Source organism: Callorhinchus milii, unplaced genomic scaffold (genome assembly GCF_018977255.1).
Source record: "Callorhinchus milii isolate IMCB2004 unplaced genomic scaffold, IMCB_Cmil_1.0 Scaffold2, whole genome shotgun sequence".
Lineage (NCBI taxonomy): Eukaryota > Metazoa > Chordata > Chondrichthyes > Chimaeriformes > Callorhinchidae > Callorhinchus > Callorhinchus milii.
In genome coordinates this window covers 124,656,374-124,677,790 of record NW_024704743.1, presented here as the reverse complement: position 1 = coordinate 124,677,790, position 21,417 = coordinate 124,656,374, and the positions used below count along the sequence as shown (strand labels likewise).

The window sequence follows — 21,417 nt, the reverse complement described above, 5'->3', positions numbered from 1 at the left end:
TCTCACTCTCACTCTCCCTCTCTCACTCTCACTCTCACTCTCTCACTCTCCCCCTCTCACTCTCACTCTCTCTCTCCCACTCTCACTCTCACTCTCTCACTCTCCCCCTCTCTCTCCCCCCCTCTCACTCTCACTCTCTCTCTCTCCCCCTCTCACTCTCCCTCTCTCTCTCTCACTCTCCCTCTCTCTCTCCCCCTCTCACTCTCTCTCTCTCCCTCTTTCCTCCTCTGTCTCTCTCTCTCTCTTTCCTCCTCTGTCTCTCTCTCTCTCTCTTTCCCCCTCTGTCTCTCTGTCTCTCTCTCTCTCACACGCTCTGTCTTTGTGAAGTGTTCCAAGACATTACTTTAAAGTATTGTGTTTTACAATCGGGCTTTTTTAATTCCGCTTTGATGGTGAGTCAGGTGCGTGTTGGGAGCTGTCTGCGGGGGAGACGGGGGGTTTAACGGCAACAGGGAGTAAGGAGCCACCTCCCCTGCTCTCTGCCCTTTCATGTGGGTTTCACATCAATGAATTATTTTACAGTCACACGTGGGCTCAGCTGCGGAACCCAAGATTAAAGGTTTAAATCACCTCAGAGCAGATGGAGAGATGCAGGAGGTCAGGCGGGGGTAGCAGCCTGAGGTCTCTCTCTCTCTCGTGCCATCTCTGCCCAGAACCTCCTCCTCACAACGCAGCCCTTTAACCCCTTGTACACCCAGTGCAACCTGACGACAGTCTGACTGGCTTTGTTTTGGTCGGCTCGGTATCGCTGACACACTCGGAAAAAAGTCCCGCAGAGTGTGGGTTAGCGAGCTCGCCCCCGAGCGAGAGGACCGTGGGTTTGATTCCCAGGCAGAGTGAAACCTCACGGAAGTTCCCTCACTCCACGCGCCTCTGTTACCCAACGGGAAGTAGGAACCCGGTTGTTCGTCGATTGGCGGATCGCTTTCCGGCGGTAACAGTCCCTTCAAGAAAAAATGATTTGGTCGTTAATCCACCACTGCTTATGGGACACCGCTGTGGGCAATCGGCCGCCGTGTTTCACTTACAAAATACATTGTCACTGGAGTAAGGAAACTTTGGCCAGGAATCGAACACTGGTCCTCTCACACACACTACATTACTCCCCTCTTTATCTCCAAGATAAATAAAGAGGTACGGAGTTCCTGAGATTATTATTATTACTATTATTGTGGTGTGAGGGAGAGGGGAAAGGACTTGGCCCTGAACACTGCCCTTTAATTCACAGTCCAGAGAGAGCGCAGGTCCATTGCCCAACAGCTGTTTCTGGTCAGTGCCAATGCAGATGTTCTCGACGCTCCACAGAAGCTGTTTAATTAGCCAATAAAACAATCCCAGTGGCTAACGACGGGGAACTGACTGAGCCGTCAGTGTGTGTGAATTGGCAAAACCGTACCATCCTCCGCACGGCTCACTGCAGCCGCCTTTCCTTTTGGTTTTGTCTCTCTCTGTTTATTTAACATGTCTCCCCCCCACCGCACCCCCCACACCCCCAAACCCCACCCCGCAACCCCCCCACACAACAACAACAAGATTCCATTTATAGAGCGCCTTTCACGTCGGGAGGACGTCCCAAGGAGCTGTACAGTTGGGTCAGGACCGGGGGGTTGGGGGAAATGGTCAGGGTGAGGGGAGGGAAGGGAGGGAGCGAGGAGGGGGTAGAGAGTCGAGAGGGGAGCTGAAGGCTGAAGGTCAAAGAGAAAGGTCTTGAGACCGGCCTTGAAGGAGGAAAGGGAGGAGGCGGCGAAGGCACTGGGGATGGAGTTCCAGAGCCTCGGGGCTGAGAGGCTGAAGGCCCGGCCACCGATGGTAGGGCGGTTGGGGCGGGGGATGTGGAGCAGACCGGAGCCAGAGGAACGGAGGGTACGGGCAGGTAGGTAGGGGGATAGTAGGTCGGAGAGGTAGGAGGAAGCGAGGCCGTGAATGGCCTTGTAGGTGAGGATGAGGATCTTGAATTCGATCCTCTGGGGGATGGAGAGCAGTGGAGGCGAGCGAGGGTGAGGGTGAGGGCGAGGGTGAGGGCGAGAGTGAGGGCGAGGGCGAGGGTGAGGGTGGGAGTGATGTGGTCCCGAAGCCTGGTGCGGGACAGTACACGAGCTGCAGAGTTCTGAATGACCTGCAGTGTGGAGGGAGGGCCGGGAAGGCCGACGAGGAGAGAGTTCCCATAGTCCAGCCTTGAGGTGACAAAGGCGTGGACCAGAGTTTCAGCCGCGTGAGGGGTGAGGTAGTGCCGTAGTCTGGCGATGTTCCGGAGGTGATGGAAGGCGGTGCCAGTTGTGGTGCGGATATGAGGGAGAAAGGACAGCTCAGGGTCGAGAACCCCGAGGTTCCTGATGGCTTTGAGAGGTGGAGAGTGCAGCCTTGGATGCTGATGCTGTCAGCGCCTGAGGTGCGGAGGCGCTGACGTGAGCCAATCAGGAGGGCCTCGGTTTTCGCACGTTGAGCTGAAGAAAGTTGTCTCTCGTCCAGGACTCGATGTCGGACAGACAGCTGTCAGGACATCGGGGGTCGTGGAGTTGAGGGTAGAGGAGGAAAGGTAGAGTTGGGTGTCATCCGCATACATGTGGAAGTTAACCCCATGTCTGCGGATGATGTCACCACAGGGGGAGCATATAGAGGGTGAAGAGGAGGGGACCGAGGACAGAGCCCTGAGGGACACCACATGAGACAGTGCGGGGGGTGGAGGAAAGCCGTTCGTGGAAACAAAGTGAAGATGGTGGGAGAGGTACGACCTATACCACTCAAGGACAGGGCCTTGAAGGTTGAGGTGGGAGGACAAGCGGTGGAGGAGGATAGCGTGGTCGACCGTATCGAATGCTGCCGATAGGTCGAGGAGGACGAGGAGGCAGAGGGAGCCCTGGTCACAGATGGTCAGGATGTCATTGGTGACCTTGACCAGGGCAGTTTCTGTGCTATGGGCAGCACGGAAACCCGACTGAAGGGGTTCGAATAGTGAATGGGTGGAGAGGAAAGAGCGCAGTTGGGAGGCGACAACTCGTTCCAGGACCTTGGACAGGAAGGGGAGGTTGGAGATGGGCCGGTAGCTTGATAGCTGCGACGCATCAAGGGAGGGTTTTTTAAGGTGGGAGTGATGGTGGCAGTTTTTAAGGGAATGGGACAGAGCCAGAGGAGAGGGACAGGTTGACGATGTCTGTGATATGTGGGGCAAGGAGGTGGAGCTGGGAGATAAGGAGTGGAGTGGGGATGGGGTCAAGGGAGCAGGTGGTGGGTTTCAGGGATAGGATGAGTTTGGTGACAGAGGGTGGGGAAACGGGTACGAAGGTGTGTAGGGGAGGATGGGTAGGAGTCGGAGTAAGGGGGTGGGGGGGTGGGTGGATGTTGGAGGGGCAGTGACCGCGGAGCGGATTCCCTTGATTTTGGATTCAAGGAAATCCAGCATCTCCTCGCAGTGAAGGTTGGAGGAGATGACCTGCGCGGGGTGGCGGGGGGGACGGAGGAGTCGGGATGTGGTAGAGAACAGTAGCCTGGGGTTGTTCTTCGCCTCCAGGATTATCCTGGAGTAGAAGGACGACTTGGCCGAGGCTAGAGTGGAGCGGTAGATTTTGAGGAGGTCCAGCCAGATTTGTCGGTGGACCGTTAGGCCAGATTTGACGCAGGTGCGTTCAGCGGCCCCGCACCTGGCTCTTCAGTGAGCGGAGGTGGGTGGTGAACCAGGGGGAGGAGCGAGAGTAGGAGACAGTACGGGAGGTGATGGGGGCAGAGTGTCAAGTGTGGAGGAGAGGGTGTTGTGGAGGAGGGTGAGAGCAGAAGAGGGGTCAGTGAGGGTTGAAGGCCAGAGGGAGAGGAGTTCAGAGGACTCCAAGGCACCCCCAAACCCCACCCCGCAACCCCCCCCACATCTGAAGAACAGAGCCTCTGGCAATGCAACACTCCCCCAGCGCTGCGCGGGGGCGATGGTCTCACAGTCCCGATGTGGGGGCTTGAACCCACAACTCGGAGGCAAAGCTTTTGAGTGCACTTTGACCGGCTCTTTGGTCAGGGAGGGGAGGTCAGTGGGGTCTCTTTGGGGCTGTTAGTTGCAAGGAAACATATAGGTAATAAACATTCAGAATCGCCCCCCAGCTCATGTACTCTCACGCACCAGAATCCGTGACCCCATCACCCCCACCCTCGCCCGACCCCATCACCCCCACCCTCGCCCGACCCCATCACTCCCACCTTCACCCGACCCCATCACTCCCACCCTCGCCCGACCCCATCACTCCCACCCTCGCCCGACCCCATCACCCCCACCCTCGCCTGACTCCATCACGCCTACCCTCACCCAACTCCATCACCCCGACCCTCGCCCAACCCATCACTCCCACCCTCGCTCGACCCCATCACTCCCACCCTCGCCCGACCCCATCACTCCCACTCTCGCCCGACCCCATCACTCCCACCCTCGCCCGACCCCATCACTTCCACCCTCGCCCGACCCCATCACTCCCACCCTCGCCCGACCCCATCACTCCCACCCTCGCCCGACTCCATCACCCCCACCCTCGCCCGATCCCATCATTCCCACCTTCGCCCGATCCCATCACTCCCACCCTCGCCCGACCCCATCACTCCCACCCTCGCCCGACCCCATTACCCCCACCCTCGCCCGACTCCACTGGCTCCCCATACACCAGAGGATCGAGTTCAAGATCCTCGTCCTCACCTTTAAGGCCATCCATGGCCTTGTCCCCTCCTATCTCTCTGACCTGCGGACTCCCTACCAACCTGCCCCCTCCCTCCGTTCATCGGGCTCCGGCTGCTCCATGTCTCCCGCCCGACCCGCCCTACCATCGGTGGCCTCTCTGCCCCCACACTCTGGAACTCCATCCCACGGTCCCTTGGCCTCGCTTCCTCCCTCACCTCCTTCAAGGCCGGTCTCAAGGCCCTTTTCTTCGATTGTGCCTTTGGTCTCCCTCCCACCTCTCTGCCTTCCCTCCCCCCTCCTCCACCCCCCCCCCCATGCTCGGGCCCTGACACCTGACTGTTCAGCGCTTTGAGACGTCCTCCCGACGTGAAAGGCGCTCTATAAATGTCATTGTGTTGTTGTTGATGTTTCCTCTGGTTTCCCACAGATGTGTTGGACGGCAAAGTGAAACATTTTTACAGGCGCCTGGAGTTCCAGCAGTTGGTGGGATTCTCCGTCAGGACAAGGCTCAACGTCACGGGGAGAGGCATCGCTCGTGGGTCAGTGAACATTTCTCCTTCTAACCCCATTTCAGGTGTGACAGCCTGGCCCAGTGGTAGCACTCTCTCTCTCTCCCCCTCCTCTCTCTCTCTCTCTCCCCATCCCTCTCTCTCTATCTGGGAGGTGCCGTCCTCGGGGGAAGACGTTAACCCGAGGTCCCGTCTGCCTGTTCAGGCAGATGGTAAAGATCCCGCGGGGCTATTGGAAAAGAGAAGGGAGTTTCTCTCTCTCTCCCGGTGTCCTGGACAGCAATCCCCCAAATAATATTGCCCACTCGCCCCACGGCTGTTTGTGGGGACACTGCTGTGTGCAATTGGCTGTCATGTTCACCAACAAAATACACAGTCACTACACTTCACAGTATATTCTGTGAAGCGCTTTGAGACGTCCCAATGCCGTGGTAAGACGTATATCAAGCGCGAGGTTTATTATTTATTATTGTATGAAAGGCAGGCGTTGTGACGTCTTGTCCCTGACATGAGTGCCTCTCTGTGGGTCCCTGTTGGTGCTGACTGCAGAGTGTCACCCACTGCGGACCTGCCACTAACCCAACCTTCTGTGTAACCAACCCCCTACTCCGTTCATTGTCATCAAGGTTCCAGGCCTGTGAGCGCACGTGCGATGAAGACCCCTGCTGTAAAGGGTTTGGATTTCTCCGAGACCTTCAGACACCGGGTGAGTACAGACACCGTGGTCCTTGTGACAACAGTGACTTCCTGTGTAAAAGTCTCAGGTGTTGACCTTGGTGGCGCTCTGTCCTCCGGGTTCACTGCGGCAGAGATTCTGGGCTCCTTCAAGGCCTAGTCAGCCCTCAGCTCGAGGACATAACAGCCCTCAGCTGGTTTGTCCTGTAGTGTAGTGGTTAGAGTGTTCCCCGCGAGAGGACCAGGGTTCGATTCTCAGGCACAGCAAGTTTCCTTACTCCGCACACCTCAGTTTAAGCGCTCTGAGACGCTACCCTGTGTTGTTGTTTGCCGAGCAGTAAGTAGAAACCCAGTTGTTAGTCGATTGGCGGATCACTTTCCAGGGATGATAATTTCTCAAAAACACAAAAAAAAGTCACTCCATCACTCCACCCACCACTGTTTGTGGGACGCTGCTGTGCACAATTGGTTGCCATGTTTCGCCCACAAAATACACAGTCACTGCACTTTACAGTACAGCTTGTGAAGAGCTTGGAGATCTCTCAACGACCCAACAAGACACTATATTGTTATTTTATCCGGTGACGTGTATTTTTTCCCCCAACAACTAGCCGGGGAGGTGCTGTGTGTGACCCTGAATGGTTTGGGAGTGCAGAGCTGCAGTGAGGAGTTCAGGACATGGCGGGTGATGGACTGTACGGCATCTCTAGTTGACGTGGGAAGCTACCCATTTGGATGGTACCAGAAACCTGGTATGTTAACAGTGAGACAGAGATTGATGTGGTGTCTGTGTCATGAGCCTTTCTCCTTGCAAACCTCAACCCCCCAACTCCCCCCTCCCACCAAACCCCCAACTCTCCTCCAACCCCCTTCCCCCCAACCCCCTCCCGCCCCCAGCCACATGAGTTTAAGATCCTCATCCTCACTTTCAAATCCCTCCAAGATCTTGCCCTCACCTTACCTCTGAGATCTCCTCAAACCCTATCAAACTGTAAGGAAACTTTACTTTTATTATTATTCTATTAATGATAAATGATAAGCTGCCAGACAGTGATATCGATGGCCAAGCTGTGTGGGTTTAGCTGGTTAGACTCCAGCCGTTACCCCAACACACACTCTGGGCCCACCCCCAAGCCTTGGTTCTTGCCAACCTGCGCCTAATACTCTCCGGAATTAGGTAAGCGGGATGTGTCCCTCCAGAGAGAGAGAGAGAGAGAGAGAGCGCATTCCATCCCAACAATCTCTCTCTGGGATTCCCATGTGTGGGGGAATGGGGGGAATTCTCAGTCGGGTTTGGTTTGGAGACTCTTAAGCAGGTGATGGGTTTCCATGTGTCAGACACTCGCCTGATTTAAAAAAAACACAATTTGGATGTTAAATAATTGTCTCCTTTATTGTAGTTCCACAATCAATGATTATTCAAAGAGCAAAGATTCATTACCAAAAGACCTGATAATGGGATTGACCAGATCACCAGATAATTGAAGTATTGATCAGTCACCGATCCCTGGGAGAGCAGCAGGCAGTTGGGAATTGTCTGATCTGCATCTCATTGATCTCAATTGAACTCTTTATTTTATATCTGATTGGGTATTGTGAAGCCCAAACCAATCAAATAGAACAAACACCGTTTAGTTAAAGCTCATTGACCCGATGTTCAAGGTCTGTCTCATGTCCTACGTGTTGGTCATTTTTACGATTGATATATAGATGTCAGCCGGGCTCAGTTGGTAATGGTCTCACCTCTGAGTCAGGATGTTGTGGGTTCAAGCCCCACATCAGGACTTTGAGCTCACAGTCTAGGCTGAGGCTGCAGTGCAGTCCTGGGGTGGGGGCTATATTTGGAGACACCATCCTTCAGATGAGACATTAAACCGAGGTCCCGTCTGTGCTTGTTTAAGCGGATGTTAAAGATCCTGCAGCATAACAATAATAATTAATAATAATAATCCTTTCATTTGATATAGCACCTTATCACGTCTTCGAGACGTCTCTCACTCCGTGGCTATTTGTGGGGTGTTGCTGAGTGCAAACTGACAGCCGCATTTGCCCACGAAACAGTCAGTGTATTTATCAGTACATCCTGTGAAGCAATGCGAAATGTCTCGAGGACGTGAAGAGGCCAGGATTATTGTGTAAAAGAAAGATAAATGTTGGAAAAGGCCTGAGTGATGCCGAGGAGATCAAACGGCCTGTTGGTGGGTAACTCTGCCATTATCTCTCCTTTTACAGTCAGCCATTGGAACCGAGTGCCACACATGTGTCCACCCGACAGCCTTCCCCCTCCCCCTCGGAAAGGTAAGCTCAGGCTCTCTCTCTCGCTGCCCCCTATCCTCCTTACTGAGGAGGTACGCAGGATCTCCTCGGACTGAACTGGCCCCAAGGTGACATGTTTGGCAACAGAATCCAGCCCATCCTCAGATTGTCTCCAGTCCGGGTCCTGACCAGGAGGGGCCGCAGTGTCCCGGGGCACTCACTGCTGATGGCAGCACAGCCCGGCCCGGCTCATCAGTAGGACCTGGAAGGGCCGACCAGTCACTGGGGCCGGGAATCCTCCCCCTCAGCTCCTGGTAACCCCACAGCCAAAGCCCTAACTAACGGGGAGGGGGGTCCTCGCTGGACAAGCAACAACAACAACAACAACAACAAGATTCCATTTATAAATCTGCAGCGCAGACAGTGATATCAATGGCCGAGCGGTGTGGGTTTAGCGGGTTACACTCCAGCAGTTACCCCAACACACACTCTGGGGCCCCCCAAAACCTTGGCTCTCGCCAACCTGTGCCTAATACTCTCCGGAATTAGGTAAACATAATGTGTCCTTCCAGAGAGAGAGAGAGAGAGAGAGCGCATTCCATCACAACAATGTGTCGCTGGGATTTCCATGTGTAGTTGGGATGTGGGGAATTCTTAGTTTGGTTTGGAGACTCTTTAGCAGGTGATAGGTTTTCACATGTGTCAGACACCCGGCTGCCCCCACCCCCCAAACAAATTCCCCTCTCCCTCTCGTTGAATCACCTTGTGACAATCTGCCAACATACTGAAGGTCTAATTTGCGTTGTTTCTTAACCCGAGGTCCCGTCTGCCTGTTCAGGTGGATGGTAAAGATCCTGCGGGACTATTGGAAAAGAGAAGGGAGTTTCTCTCTCTCTCTCCCGGTGTCCTGGACAACAATCCCCAAAATAACATTGCCCACTCGCCCCACGGCTGTGTGTGGGGCACTGCTGTGTGCAATTGTGCTGCTGTATTTCACCCACAAAATAGTCACTTCATTTGACAATAAATCATTTGACATTTGTATAGTGCGTTTCACTTCGGGAGGACATCCCAAGGCGCTGGACAATCAGTGTTTCAGCCATACTAATGAAAGGATTATTATTAATGCAACCCCCTCCCCCCAGTAAACCACATGAAACAACACAGACTGGGAGGCAGAGGATCAGAGCTAAGCTCGATTACTCACCACATCTGGAGTGTTCCCCACCACATCTGGTGCTCCTCTTGTTCCTTGCTAGGACGTGGGCACACGGCGAGCTGGGCTGGAACGTGGAGAGATAGAGAGAGATAGACAGAGCTGGAGAGAGAGAGGATGCCTCGAAGGACAAGCGCTCTCTGTCATTAACATGGAGTATGTAACAATGGGTCGTTGTTAGTCATGTGCGGTGAAGCTGTTATTAAACAACACCGAGCTGCACATGTTACACACACCCACACACACGGTCCGTGCCAATCACCCTCGGGTTAAACATTCAGCCTGGTTTGGGCGAAACAGACAGATGATGCTTGTCTCAATTCAGTCGCTTTCTCTCCCTCTCTCTCTCTCTCCTTCGTCCGTCTCTAAATGTCTTTCAGTAACAATTAGAATCACAGCATGGAAGGAGGCCATTCGGCTCCTCGTTCTCATGCTGCCTCTGGGACGCCATCCCACGTGAAGAGCGCTATATAAATGCAAGTTGTTGTTGCCTCAAGGAAGGAACTGTGTCTCACTTCCCTGCCTTTCCTTCTCCCTCCCCACCGTAGTTGGTGGATGAAAATGTCTTGCGGGGGTATAGGGAATTGAGTAAAACTTAGTTAAAGTTGTGTAACTGCAATTGGTTGTTGTTGTTGTTGAAGGGTGGGTACCCCTTTAAGACAAGTGAGCTTCTGCCTTGGACTGACAGGTCCATTGGGCAATTGGTTGAGAAAGGCCAGACAAGCCAACAGCCTAGAAGATCCTCCTCCTCACCTGTGAAGCCCTCCGCAGTCTTGCTCCTCCCTCCTCTGCCACTTATCAAAGCCTCACCACCTGTCTGCTCCCTCCACTCCGCTCTGGGAACATGCTTCAATGTTCCTCTGCCCTGTCCACCCCACCATCAGTGGTCAGGCCTTTGGAACTCCATCCCACATTCCCTTCACCTCACCCCCTCCCTTGCCTCCTTCAAGGCACACCTCAAGACCCTCCTCTTCGACCTCGGCTTTGGTCACCCTCCTTCCTCTACCCTCTCTGGCCTCCACCCCTCCTGATCCCAACCCCAAGCTCGGGTCCAAATCCCTGAATGTCCAGCGCCTTGGGTTATCCTCCTGACATGAAAAGGTCCTGTATGTGTAAATGTAATTTGTTGTTAACGTGTTGAAATGCCACAAAGAGCTTCATGAGCAGTTATTGACAACAACGTACAGCATTTATACGGAGCCTTTCACATTCAGAGGACATCCTAAGGTGCTGGACAGTTGAGGGTTTGCACCAACATGTTGTCAACACAGTTCCTGCAATGCCAGACATTTTCACCACCGTCTACAAACAGACATGAAGTGAGTGATTGATTTTATTTGGGGGATTGCCGGCCAGGACACCGGGAGAGAGAGAGGAAACTCCCTTCTCTTTTTGAGTAGCCCCGCGGGATCTTTAACATCCACCTGAATAGGCAGACGGGACCTCGGTTCCATGTTAGGGTGAGGTCAGGCCTTACCTGGAATGCAGTTCTGGTCACAGTTCGAGGTTACTGCCCAGCCATTGGAACATAGGAACAGGAGTAGGCCATTCAGCCGCTCAAGCCTGTTCCGTCATTCTATTGGATCGTCAACGACAACTTGCATTTATATAATTCTCGTCATGCAGGGTAGCGTCCTGCAGTGCTTGATCTGTACCTCAACTCCAATCACCCGCTTTTGCCCCATATCCCTCGATCCTCTGCCCTCACAATCTCTCTACTTCAGTCTTGAAAGTGTGAATGGATCCAATCATAATTCACAGCCTTTTATGGGAGTGAGTTCCAGATTCCCACTAACCCTTTGTGTGCAAACGTGTTTCCTGATTCCACTCCTAAATGGCCGGGCTCTAATTTTCAGATGATGCCCCTGGTTCTGGATTGATCTGAAGCAGGAGAGCAACAAGCATAGTCTCCAGTGTTAGAGCAGACCTAGAATAAGCCAGGACTCACAGATAGTGAGAGGGACATGATCGAGTGTCTGAGAGAGTGAGGAGGGCAGGGCTAGAGGCAGAGGATCTGGGTGTGAAGGCAATGAGCAGATGGACCGGTTTGGTTACAGTGTCGCTGGGGACCTGGCAACTCCTGGATACCTCTCCCGTCCTCCAGCCGACCATCTCCAACTTCGATGTTATACACATCAGCGGAGACACAGCCCAGCTCAATGGAGACTTCACAACCAGCGCCAGAGACTGGTGTCTGTCAGGTCAGTGTGGGCCCCAGGGGGTGGAGGGGGTCAGTGGGGGAGGGATGAGTAGGGGAGGGGATGAGTGGGGGAGAGAGTGAGTGGGGGGAGGTGAGTAGGGGGTGTGAGTGAAGGAAGGTGTGAGTGGGAAAGCGGGGGAGGGGGTTAACGGAGGAGAGCGGGGGAGAGTGGGGGAGGGGTAGAGAGGGTGTGAGTGAAGGAAGGTGTGAGAGGGAGAGCGGGGGGGGGGAGAGCGAGGGGGAGGGCAGAGGGAGAGCGGGGGAGGGGGAGAGCGAGGGGAGGGCAGAGCGAGCGGGAGGGAGGGGAGAGCGAAAGGGAGGAAGGGGGAGAGCGAGGGGGAGGGCAGAGCGAGAGGGAGAGCGGGGGAGGGGGAGAGCGAGGGGGAGGGCAGAGCGAGAGGGAGAGCGGGCGAGCGAGGGTGGGGGAGGGGGTGATGTTTAAGCCATGTTTAAGGCCACAGGTGGAAGACTTAGCAGTGTAGACCTGTTGTCAGCGGGAGGGGCGACGCTGATGGTGACCTCGTGCTTCTCTCAGTGTCTCTGACCTCTGTCTCTCTCTCTGTGGGTAGTGTGTGAGTCCAGCCGTGCCTGTGCCATGGTAACCCTCGACCCTGGGCAGGTGGGGACACGGTGTGTCCTGTACCCTGACACCCACACCTGTGGACACAGCCTGCGAGGCCAGGACTGCCGTGTGCTGCTCAGGGAGCCAGCTCAAGCCCTCTACCTGCGCACAGGTGAGTCCTGCCAGGCGGCAGCTCTCTGCTCTGCCCTCAACGGCACTGAGTGTCGATGCTTTCCACACGATGGTCCCGGCTGACTCACTCCTGACGCCCACCCTCCCTGGCTCAGCCGGGCTCACTCACAGCCACAGAGGAATTGCTGGACGATAAAAGACCAAAGTCCATCTACTTCATCTTCTCCCCTCGTTTCACTCACAAAATCTACAGTCAATCCCTTTGCAGCATATTCTGTGAAGCGCTTTGAGACGTCTCAACGCTGTGATACGGTCCTGTATCAAATACAAGGATTATTGTTATCCTGGTAGTCGCTTGCTACAATCATGGAGATGTTGATGGCAATTAATTCTGTTTGGATTAGTTTCCAACAGAGTGGGAAGCTTTGGGAGCCTTGAATCCAAAGTTTCCTGGTTCTTGCAAACCAGAGTACTAACTACTCACTGGAGGTCAGGACTCAAATTCCTCATATACTGTTTTCTAAGAACAGAAATGTTTCTAATTTGCATTTCAAAAAATCAACACTTTCTGGTTCCACCGTCTCCCTCGGGAGCTGTTCCTCACATTTACTACTCGCTCACTGCAGTAGTGTTTCCGCAGATTAGGATTGAATTTACCCCCTTCAGTCGCAGGCCGTGGCCTCTGATTGTCGCTCGCATTCTTGCCTCTGAGCAGGAGGTTGAATTGTTTTTCTTCAGTTATAATAATAATCTTTGCATTTGATACGGCGCCTTATCACGTTGTTGAGACGTTTCAAAGAGCTTCATAGACTATACTGTGAAGTCCAGTGACGGTATTTTGTGGGCAAATCGCAGCATCCAGTTGCACACAGCAGCGTCCCACAAACAGTCGTGGATCGAGTTACCACATTTTTTTGGGAAGCGGTTTTTAACCCTGGAAAGCGATCCACCAGTCGACTAACAACCGAGTTCCTATTCACTGGTAACCAGAGGCGAGTGTGTGGAGTAAGGAAATCTGCCTAAGGTTTCTTCCCGCCCGGGAATCAAACCCAGGTCACCTGGCCTGTCGAGAACTCGAACCATTTATGGCCTTGTCGTGGGTCTCACAGTTCAGTAGCTGCTGGAGATGAGGTATTATTTGGCCTAAATTGGGGGGAGGTTCACCGGTCCACGGCCCTGAAGCTCCATGAAGTCGATCGCGATGGACTGGGTGGAGCCCCCCCTGGGCTAAGCGGACGCTCCAATAGAGTCCAACCTTCTGGCCCACAGGCATCGTGGTCAACAGTGGAGCCAACACAGCACATCAGGTCATGATGGAGTTTCTAATGATAAATTACAATGATAAAGGCCCTCTATCAAATGGAAGGGTTATGATTAGGGCTATTATTAGGGTATGGTTAGAGTGAGGGTTAATGGCGGGGCAACAACAACAACTTGTATGTAATCAGCGCCTTCACAGGGACGTCCTCCTGACGTGAAAGGCGCTTTATAAATGGAATCTTGTTGTTGTTGTTGTTGTAGTGTCCCAGAGTGCTTGACAGTGTCGGAGTCTGACCCCGAGTCGGGGGAGGGCGGAGGTGACCGTAAGCACAATCAATAAGGAAGGTCTTTAGGTGGGATTTGAAAGTGTGGAGGGAGGGAGGGAGGGAGGGAAGGAGGGGCAGAGGGATTGAGGGAGAGAGTTCCAGAGCTTCGGGGCAACGAGGGTGGGAGGGGGTGTTCATGTTTTCGGGCGGAACAAACGGGGGGTTAACTGTGGGGAGGGGCTGACAGTGGGGGAGGGGGCTATCGTGTCCAGATCCCTTTAACAGTGTCCTGAGCTGCCTGTGACGGCCCGAGCCATCCGTAACTGTGCGTGTGACTGTTTCAGCTGCAGTGCAGTCGTGTGTGGGTCGCTGTGGGGGCTACGAGCCTGGCCAGACCTGTCAGTGTAACCTACAGTGCGACAGCTACACAGACTGCTGTCCGGACATCCACCTCTGCAGTGGTAAGCAGTCGGCACAGCGGGACCTGGGATTGATGGATAACCGGGACACAAAATAATAACACCACAAGCCCTGCATTTGACACAGCGTCGCACGCGCTCACAGAGCTTCACACCCATTTGATGCTTCTTGTTGATGTTCCCAGTTTCCCGGTTAGAGTCAGTCATATTGGTGGCTATTTTGTATGTTGAGCTCAATGTCCAAGTTAACCCCAAATGCCAAAGCCCTAACTAACGGGGAGGGGGGTCCTCGCTGGACAAGCAGCGGGAAAGCTGCCGGACAGTGATATCAATGGCCGAGCGGTGTGGGTTTAGCGGGTTACACTCCAGCAGTTACCCCAACACACACTCTGGGGGCCCCCCCAAGCCTTGGCTCTCACCAACCTGTGCCTAACATTCTCCGGAATTAGGTAATTAGAGAGAGAGAGAGAGCGCATTCCATTCCAACAATCTCTCTCTGGGGCTTCCGTGTCTCGGGGGGATGTGGGGAATTCTCAGTTTAGTTTGGTTTGGAGACTCTTAAGAAGGTGATGGATTTCTGCACGTGTCAGACACCCGGTTGACCCTTCTCCCAACCCCCAAAAAAGTGGGTGTTGAATCCATAACCTTCTGATGTGGGGGTGAAAGAGCCAGGGCACCACTGTCCAGAGCGAGGTGTGAGGCCAGGGAGGGGATTCGGGGGAAAGCTTACTCACAAACACTCTCACTCCTCTCCCCCCTCCTCCCCCCGCAGACCCTACCCTGTTGGAGAGCCACCCTGGGCTGACCTCGGTCCTGCTCCCAGGCCGGGGGCTGCTTCTCGGCGAGAACCGGGAGACGCTGGTGGGAACGGAGTGGAGGAGAGTCAGCCGTTACTTGGGCGTTCCCTACGCCGCAGCCCCAACCGGAGCTGCACGGTTCAGCCCTCCGGCCCCCCTCAACTGGACTGGCCAGTGGAACGCCACCAACTATAGGTCTGCGGGGCTGTGGGTGGGTGGGGCCACATGGGGTCGGCAGATGGGTGGGTCATTGTGTGTGTGACTATTGGTGGGTGGGGCTCATATGTGGGCAGAGCCTGCTGGGTGGAGCTATGGGTGGGCTGGGCAATATGTGGGCAGAATTTGGGGGTTGGCGGGGCTTGAACCCACAACCTCCTGATTTAGAGGTGAGAGACCCAACCAAGTTACCAGGGTGGCCAGGAAGGTGGTTGAGGTTAGGTCACTGGGACTCCGTTAAGCAGCAGCTCGATGCTGTGATGGGGGGTCAGTACGGTGGGGGATCTGGAGGGATGAAGGGTCTTTTTAATCTGAACTGATCTTGTGATGGTGTTTTGATTATTTAATCTGCTTCCTGCTCAGACCCAGCTGCCTGCAGCCCGGCCATGTCAAGGCCCATTACTCCACTGTGAGCGAAGATTGCCTCTTCCTCAATGTATTCGTCCCGAAGAACATCGTAAGTGCTGACACTCACTGCACTGGGGGCCGGGAATCCTCCCCCTCAGCTCCTGGTAACCCCACAGCCAAAGCCCTAACTAACGGGGAAGGGGGTCCTCGCTGGACAAGCAGCGGGAAAGCTGCCGGACAGTGATATCAATGGCCGAGCGGTGTGGGTTTAGCGGGTTACACTCCAGCAGTTACCCCAACACACACTCTGGAGGGTAGGAGGGCAGCCAAAGGCACGGTCGAAGAGGAGGATCTTAAGGGGTGCCTTAAAGGAGGCACGAGAAGACATGCACTCTCTCTCTGTCCTCACTCTCACTCACTCTCTATAACATACACTCTCTCCCACACATTCTCTTTCTTCCCCCCACCCCCCCTCTCTCTCACTCTCTCTCACTCTCTCTCTCTCTCAGGCCGGGGACAGCTCTGTGCTGCTGTTTTTTCACAACAGCGGAGCCGAATACGGAGACGAGTCTGGGAGCCAGATTGACGGCTCGTGGCTGGCGGCCATCGGCAACATCATCGTGGTGACAGCGAGCTACCGTGTCGGAGTCTTTGGCTTTCTGAGTGCCGGTGAGCAGAGCTGTGCCGGGGCTGTGCTGTGCCGGGGATGTGCTGTGCCAGTCTGTGCCGGGGCAGTGCTGTGCCGGGGATGTGCTGTGCAGTCTGTGCCGGGGCTGTGCTGTGCCGGAGATGTGCTGTGGCAGTCTGTGCCGGGGCTGTGCTGTGCCGGAGATGTGCTGTGGCAGTCTGTGCCGGGGGTGTGCTGTGCCGGGGGTGTGCTGTGCCAGTCTGTGCCGGGGCTGTGCTGTGCCGGGGATGTGCTGTGGCAGTCTGTGCCGGGGCTGTGCTGTGGCAGTCTGTGCCGGGGCAGTGCTGTGCCGGGGATGTGCTGTGGCAGTCTGTGCCGGGGCTGTGCTGTGCCGGGGATGTGCTGTGCCAGTCTGTGCCGGGGCAGTGCTGTGCCGGGGATGTGCTGTGCCAGTCTGTGCCGGGGCTGTGCTGTGCCGGGGCTGTGCTGTGCCGGGGATGTGCTGTGCCAGTCTGTGCCGGGGTTGTGCTGTGCCGGGGATGTGCTGTGGCAGTCTGTGCCAGCGTTGCTCTTTGGGACGTCCTCCTGACGTGAAAGGCGCGACACAAATGTAATTTGTTGTTGTTTTTGTGCGGGATGTGCTTTGCTGTATTGGCGGTCTGGCCTCTCTGCCCCTACTCTTTGGAATTCCATCCCGAGGTCCCTGTGCCTCGCCCCCTCTTGCCTCCTCCTTGGCGACTTTTATAGCGACATCTTAACGGTATGATAAGGCCCTATATCAAATGCAAGGGTTGTTATTGTTGGGCTGCTATGAATGCTTTTATGCCCCCAAAACTCTGGAAAACTCTTCCTCAATCCCTCTGTCTTGCCCCTTCCTTCCCCATCTTCAGGCAGGTCACCTCCCGCCGGCTCGGTGTTGTGCTCCGTCACTGTCAAGCGCTCTGGGACGTTCCCTTGCATGAGGGGCGCTGTTAAATGTAAATTGTTGTTGACACTGCACCAGACACAGAGTGATGTCTGACTGCTCCCTGGCAGGGCTGGAGGAAGCCCCTGGTAACTGGGGGCTGATGGACCAGTTGGCCGTGATGCAGTGGCTCCACCGCAATATCCAGCACTTCGGGGGCTCGGCCTCAAAGCTCACCATCGCCGCTGACCTCCAGGGAGCCGATATCACCAGCCTGAACCTGGTGTCCGCCAGCAGCCAGCAGCTGTTCCAGAGAATGGCCCTTCTGGTAAGTCTCCGCTTGGTCAAGAGTGATGTACAACTGGTGAGAGTTAGTGTGGGAACGAGCGGGGCAAGGGCGAGGGTGGGACTGAGTGACAGCGCTGGTGTGAGAGTGAGCGGGACAACAATGATAACTGGCACCGTTGATGTGGGGGGGAAGTCGTCATCACCTCCGAGACACAAAAAGCACAGCCACTGACTGGGAAAGCCTTCGGACACCACAACACCTCTCCTCTCCAGGACTTTTCGACATATTTCCTTGAGCACTGTGGTACATTACACCGGGGGACCTTCGATGTGCAGCTTGAATGGGTTCGAATTGTATAAACCGTGATCTGAATGACAGCGCAAATCGCGATATTAACGGATAATTTGCTCCAAAAAAATGGAACATTACATTTTTTAGTGTCAACCGGTGAGGTAGTAAAAAAACAGCCGGGCCAGTTAAAAACAGAGAGCAACCCGAGGCGCACATCACAAGGAAATGCAGCATATAAAGGCAATTTGTTGTTGGTGGTGGTTGTTGTTGTTGTACCATCTTGGAGTGCTGATGCCTGGGGTGGGCCTGAGTTGTGGATGAGCTGGACCTTGTCAATAATAATAATAATCATTGCATTTGATATAGCGCCTTATCCCGCCGTTCAGACGTCTCAAAGCGCTTCACAGGATATACTGTAAAGTGGTTTGACTGTGTGTTTGTGGATGACACGGGGTTACCCAATTTGCTCACAAACAATGACCAGTGTTATTTTGATTTGGAGGATTTGTTGACTGCGTTTTGTGGTTGGTGTGAAAGAGGAAGTTCCTGTCACAGGAGATGTCATTCTCTGTCTGCACAGCTCTGAACCTTAGACGCAGTTCTATTCACCACAAAATAAGGGGCCCACCCACGCTTTAGCTTATTCCTCTCACACTGAGGACCATCATCATTGCTCTCCTCTTGCGTTGTAGCTCACTATGAGCAACGACTGGACAAGCTCAGGCTCTTCAGTCTTGAGAGAAGGCATCTCAGAGAGGTGTGTAACATTGTAAATGGGATTGAAGAAATAAATCCAGATCATTATAATAGGATGCATCACGACAGTAGAACAAGAGGACACAGGTTAAGAGGTGTAAAGGGCAATTTCAGGTCAGATACCAGGAAGTGTTTTTTTACCCGATTTAAAATAGTTGTCGAAAGAAACAGAGGGGAGGGGAGGAGAAATGTGGTCACACAGCGAGTTGTTGGGATCTGGAATGTATTGCCTGAAAGGCCGGTGGGAACTGATTCAATAATAACTTTTAAGAGAGAAATAGATAATTATTTGGGGAGAACAAGTTTGCAGAGCTATTGGGAGAGAGAGAGTGGAGGAGTGGGGTTGATCAGGGCTATGGGGAGAGAGCGGGGGGAGTGGGGTTGATCAGGGCTATGGGGAGAGAGCGGGGGAGTGGGGTTGATCAGGGCTATGGGGAGAGAGCGGGGGAGTGGGGTTGATCAGGGCTATGGGGAGAGAGCGGGGGAGTGGGGTTGATCAGGGCTATGGGGAGAGAGCGGGGGAGTGGGGTTGATCAGGGCTATGGGGAGAGAGCGGGGGGAGTGGGGTTGATCAGGGCTATGGGGGAGAGCGGGGGAGTGGGTTGATCAGGGCTATGGGGAGAGAGCGGGGGAGTGGGGTTGATCGGGGCTATGGGGAGAGTGCGGGGGAGTGAGGTTGATCAGGGCTATGGGGAGAGAGTGGGGGGAGTGGGGTTGATCAGGGCTATGGGGGGAGAGCGGGGGAGTGGGGTTTATTGGGGCTATGGGGAGAGAGTGGGGGAGTGGGGTTGATCAGGGCTGTGGGGAGAGCGGGGGAGTGGGGTTGATCAGGGCTATGGGGAGAGAGTGGGGGAGTGGGGTTGATCAGGGCTATGGGGAGGGAGCGGGGGAGTGGGGTTGATCAGGGCTATGGGAGAGAGTGGGGGAGTGGGGTTGATCAGGGCTATGGGGAGAGGGGGGAGTGGGGTTGATTTGGAAGCTCTTTTCAAAGAGCGCACAGACACAATGGGCCGAATGGCCTCCTTTTGTGCTGTTTAATTCTATGATTCCACCCAGAGGGTAATTATTGACTGGAAGATGGTGGCCAGAAAGTGGGGTTGAGGCCACTGGGACTTGTTTAAACAGAAGTTCGATGTTGTGATTATAATAAAAAATAATAAACCTTTCATTTGATATGGAGCTATTCACGTCTTCTGGACATCTCAATGTGCTTCACATGATACGCTGTGAGGTATAATGATTGTGTATTTTGTGGGTGAAAAGCAACAGCCAGATGTGCACAGCAGTGTCCCACAAACAGAGATGGATTCAGTGACCAAATTTATTCTTGAAGGGATTATTACCCCTGGAAAGGATCTGTCTATCGACCAGGTTTCTACTTAATGTTAGGTAAATAGAAGTGTGTGGAGTAAGGAAACTTGCCCAACATTTCCACCTGCCCGGGAGTCAAACTCAGGTCCTCTCGTTTGCGAAGTGAGTGCCCTAACCACTGAGCTACAGGACAGGAGGGTGGATGTTTTGGAGGGAAGAGATCAGATGGACCGAAGGGCAATCTTCATCCAAATCCATCTTGTGAGAAAGTGTTTGGGGGAGGACGTCTTTGTGGCTGTTCACCTTTAAACCTTTGAGGCTTCGGGGTGACGTGTGCTCATCAAAATGAAAACATACAAGAGGCCAAGAAAAGAATATTTGTTTTTAATGAATCAATACTATATTCCAACACAACGGCACAAGTTAACTTTTAACTCTGTGAAGCGCTTTGGGACGTCCTCCCAACGTGAAAAGTGCTATATCAAATGCAAGGATTATTATTATTATTATTATTATTATTATTAACTCTTGGCATCTCCTCAATAGACGCTGCTTCGCGGTTTTCAACATTATAAATATACAGGCATCGATTCACAGCCGATACACAGTGGGTACAGAGCTGATGGGCATCCGAGGATCAAAGGATTAACAGACCACATGTGGAGGATATTTGTGTGGTGGGAGAGAGAGAGAAAGAAAGGGGTTATTGGGCAATCGAGGTGAAAGCTTCCATGGTCAAGTTAAAATGGGGAAGTATTTTTTGACGGATTTGAAAGCTCAGAGGAGGAAGAGAACTATTGACAGACTGCGTGGTTGTGAAATACTGGACAGAATCAGAGAAGTAGATGGCGTAAACAGGAGAGCGCACAGAGGCTGAGAGCAATTCACAATTCCTGGTGTCCAGTGCACCAACTGGAGGAGATAAACACACCTCAGTGTCCACGCGCTGTCCAAGACGTCCCAAGGCGTTGAATTCTAACGGTCAGCAGTGGCAGCAGCTACACGCGATAGTGCCATCTGATGGCAGAGCCCAGTACTGCACACCTTGGTTTCCATTGACCCCTCCAGGCTGGTCAAACCAAGCCTTCTTTCCACCGGGTCATAGAACCACAGAGATTCACAACCCGTCTAGTCCGCACTGCCTCTCAGAACGAGCTGTCCATTCACTCCCCCCACCCACTCTATTCCCCACCACCCACCTCAAGCCTATCCTATCTATCTTTCATAAAACCATCAACTTGATGAGACGTTACACCAAGGTCCCGTCTGCCTGTTCAGGTGGATGTTAAAGATCCCATGGCACTATCCTGGTCAATAATCTCCCAAATAATCATAATAATAATCCTTGCATTTGACACAGCGCCTTATCACATTGTAGAGACGTCTCAAAGTGCTTCACAGAAAATATTGTAAAGTGAATTGACTGTTATTTTGTGGGTGAAACGCGGCAGCCAATTGCGCACAGCAGCGTCCCACACACAGCCGTGGATTGAGTGACCAAATCTTTTTTTTAGGGATTATTAACCCAGAAAGCGATCCACCAATCGACTAACGACCGGGTTCAATTCACTTTACAGTATATGCTGTGAAGCACTTTGAGACTTTGCGACGTCACTCCATAAATGTAATTTTGTTGTTGTTGTTGAGACGTCTCAAAGACGTGATAAGGCTCTGTATCAAATACACGGATTATTATTATTATTCCTATTCACTGCGCGGTAAACAGAGGCGGGT

At 53.6% G+C, this 21,417-nt stretch overlaps 1 protein-coding gene across 1 annotated transcript in view; it reads left to right on the top strand.

Annotated features, from left to right (window-relative positions):
* Positions 1-18,389, top strand: part of LOC103191397 (thyroglobulin) — a 63,657-nt gene extending 45,268 nt beyond the window's left edge. The window contains exons 26-37 of the mRNA XM_042331723.1: positions 5,076-5,187; positions 5,784-5,863; positions 6,444-6,584; positions 8,065-8,130; positions 11,362-11,505; positions 12,074-12,238; positions 14,069-14,185; positions 14,916-15,135; positions 15,520-15,613; positions 16,014-16,173; positions 17,168-17,364; positions 18,309-18,389. Coding sequence (XP_042187657.1) covers positions 5,076-5,187; positions 5,784-5,863; positions 6,444-6,584; positions 8,065-8,130; positions 11,362-11,505; positions 12,074-12,238; positions 14,069-14,185; positions 14,916-15,135; positions 15,520-15,613; positions 16,014-16,173; positions 17,168-17,364; positions 18,309-18,389 — 1,577 coding nt within the window. The remainder of the gene's footprint in view (positions 1-5,075; positions 5,188-5,783; positions 5,864-6,443; positions 6,585-8,064; positions 8,131-11,361; positions 11,506-12,073; positions 12,239-14,068; positions 14,186-14,915; positions 15,136-15,519; positions 15,614-16,013; positions 16,174-17,167; positions 17,365-18,308) is intronic.
* The last annotated feature ends 3,028 nt before the right edge of the window (positions 18,390-21,417 follow it).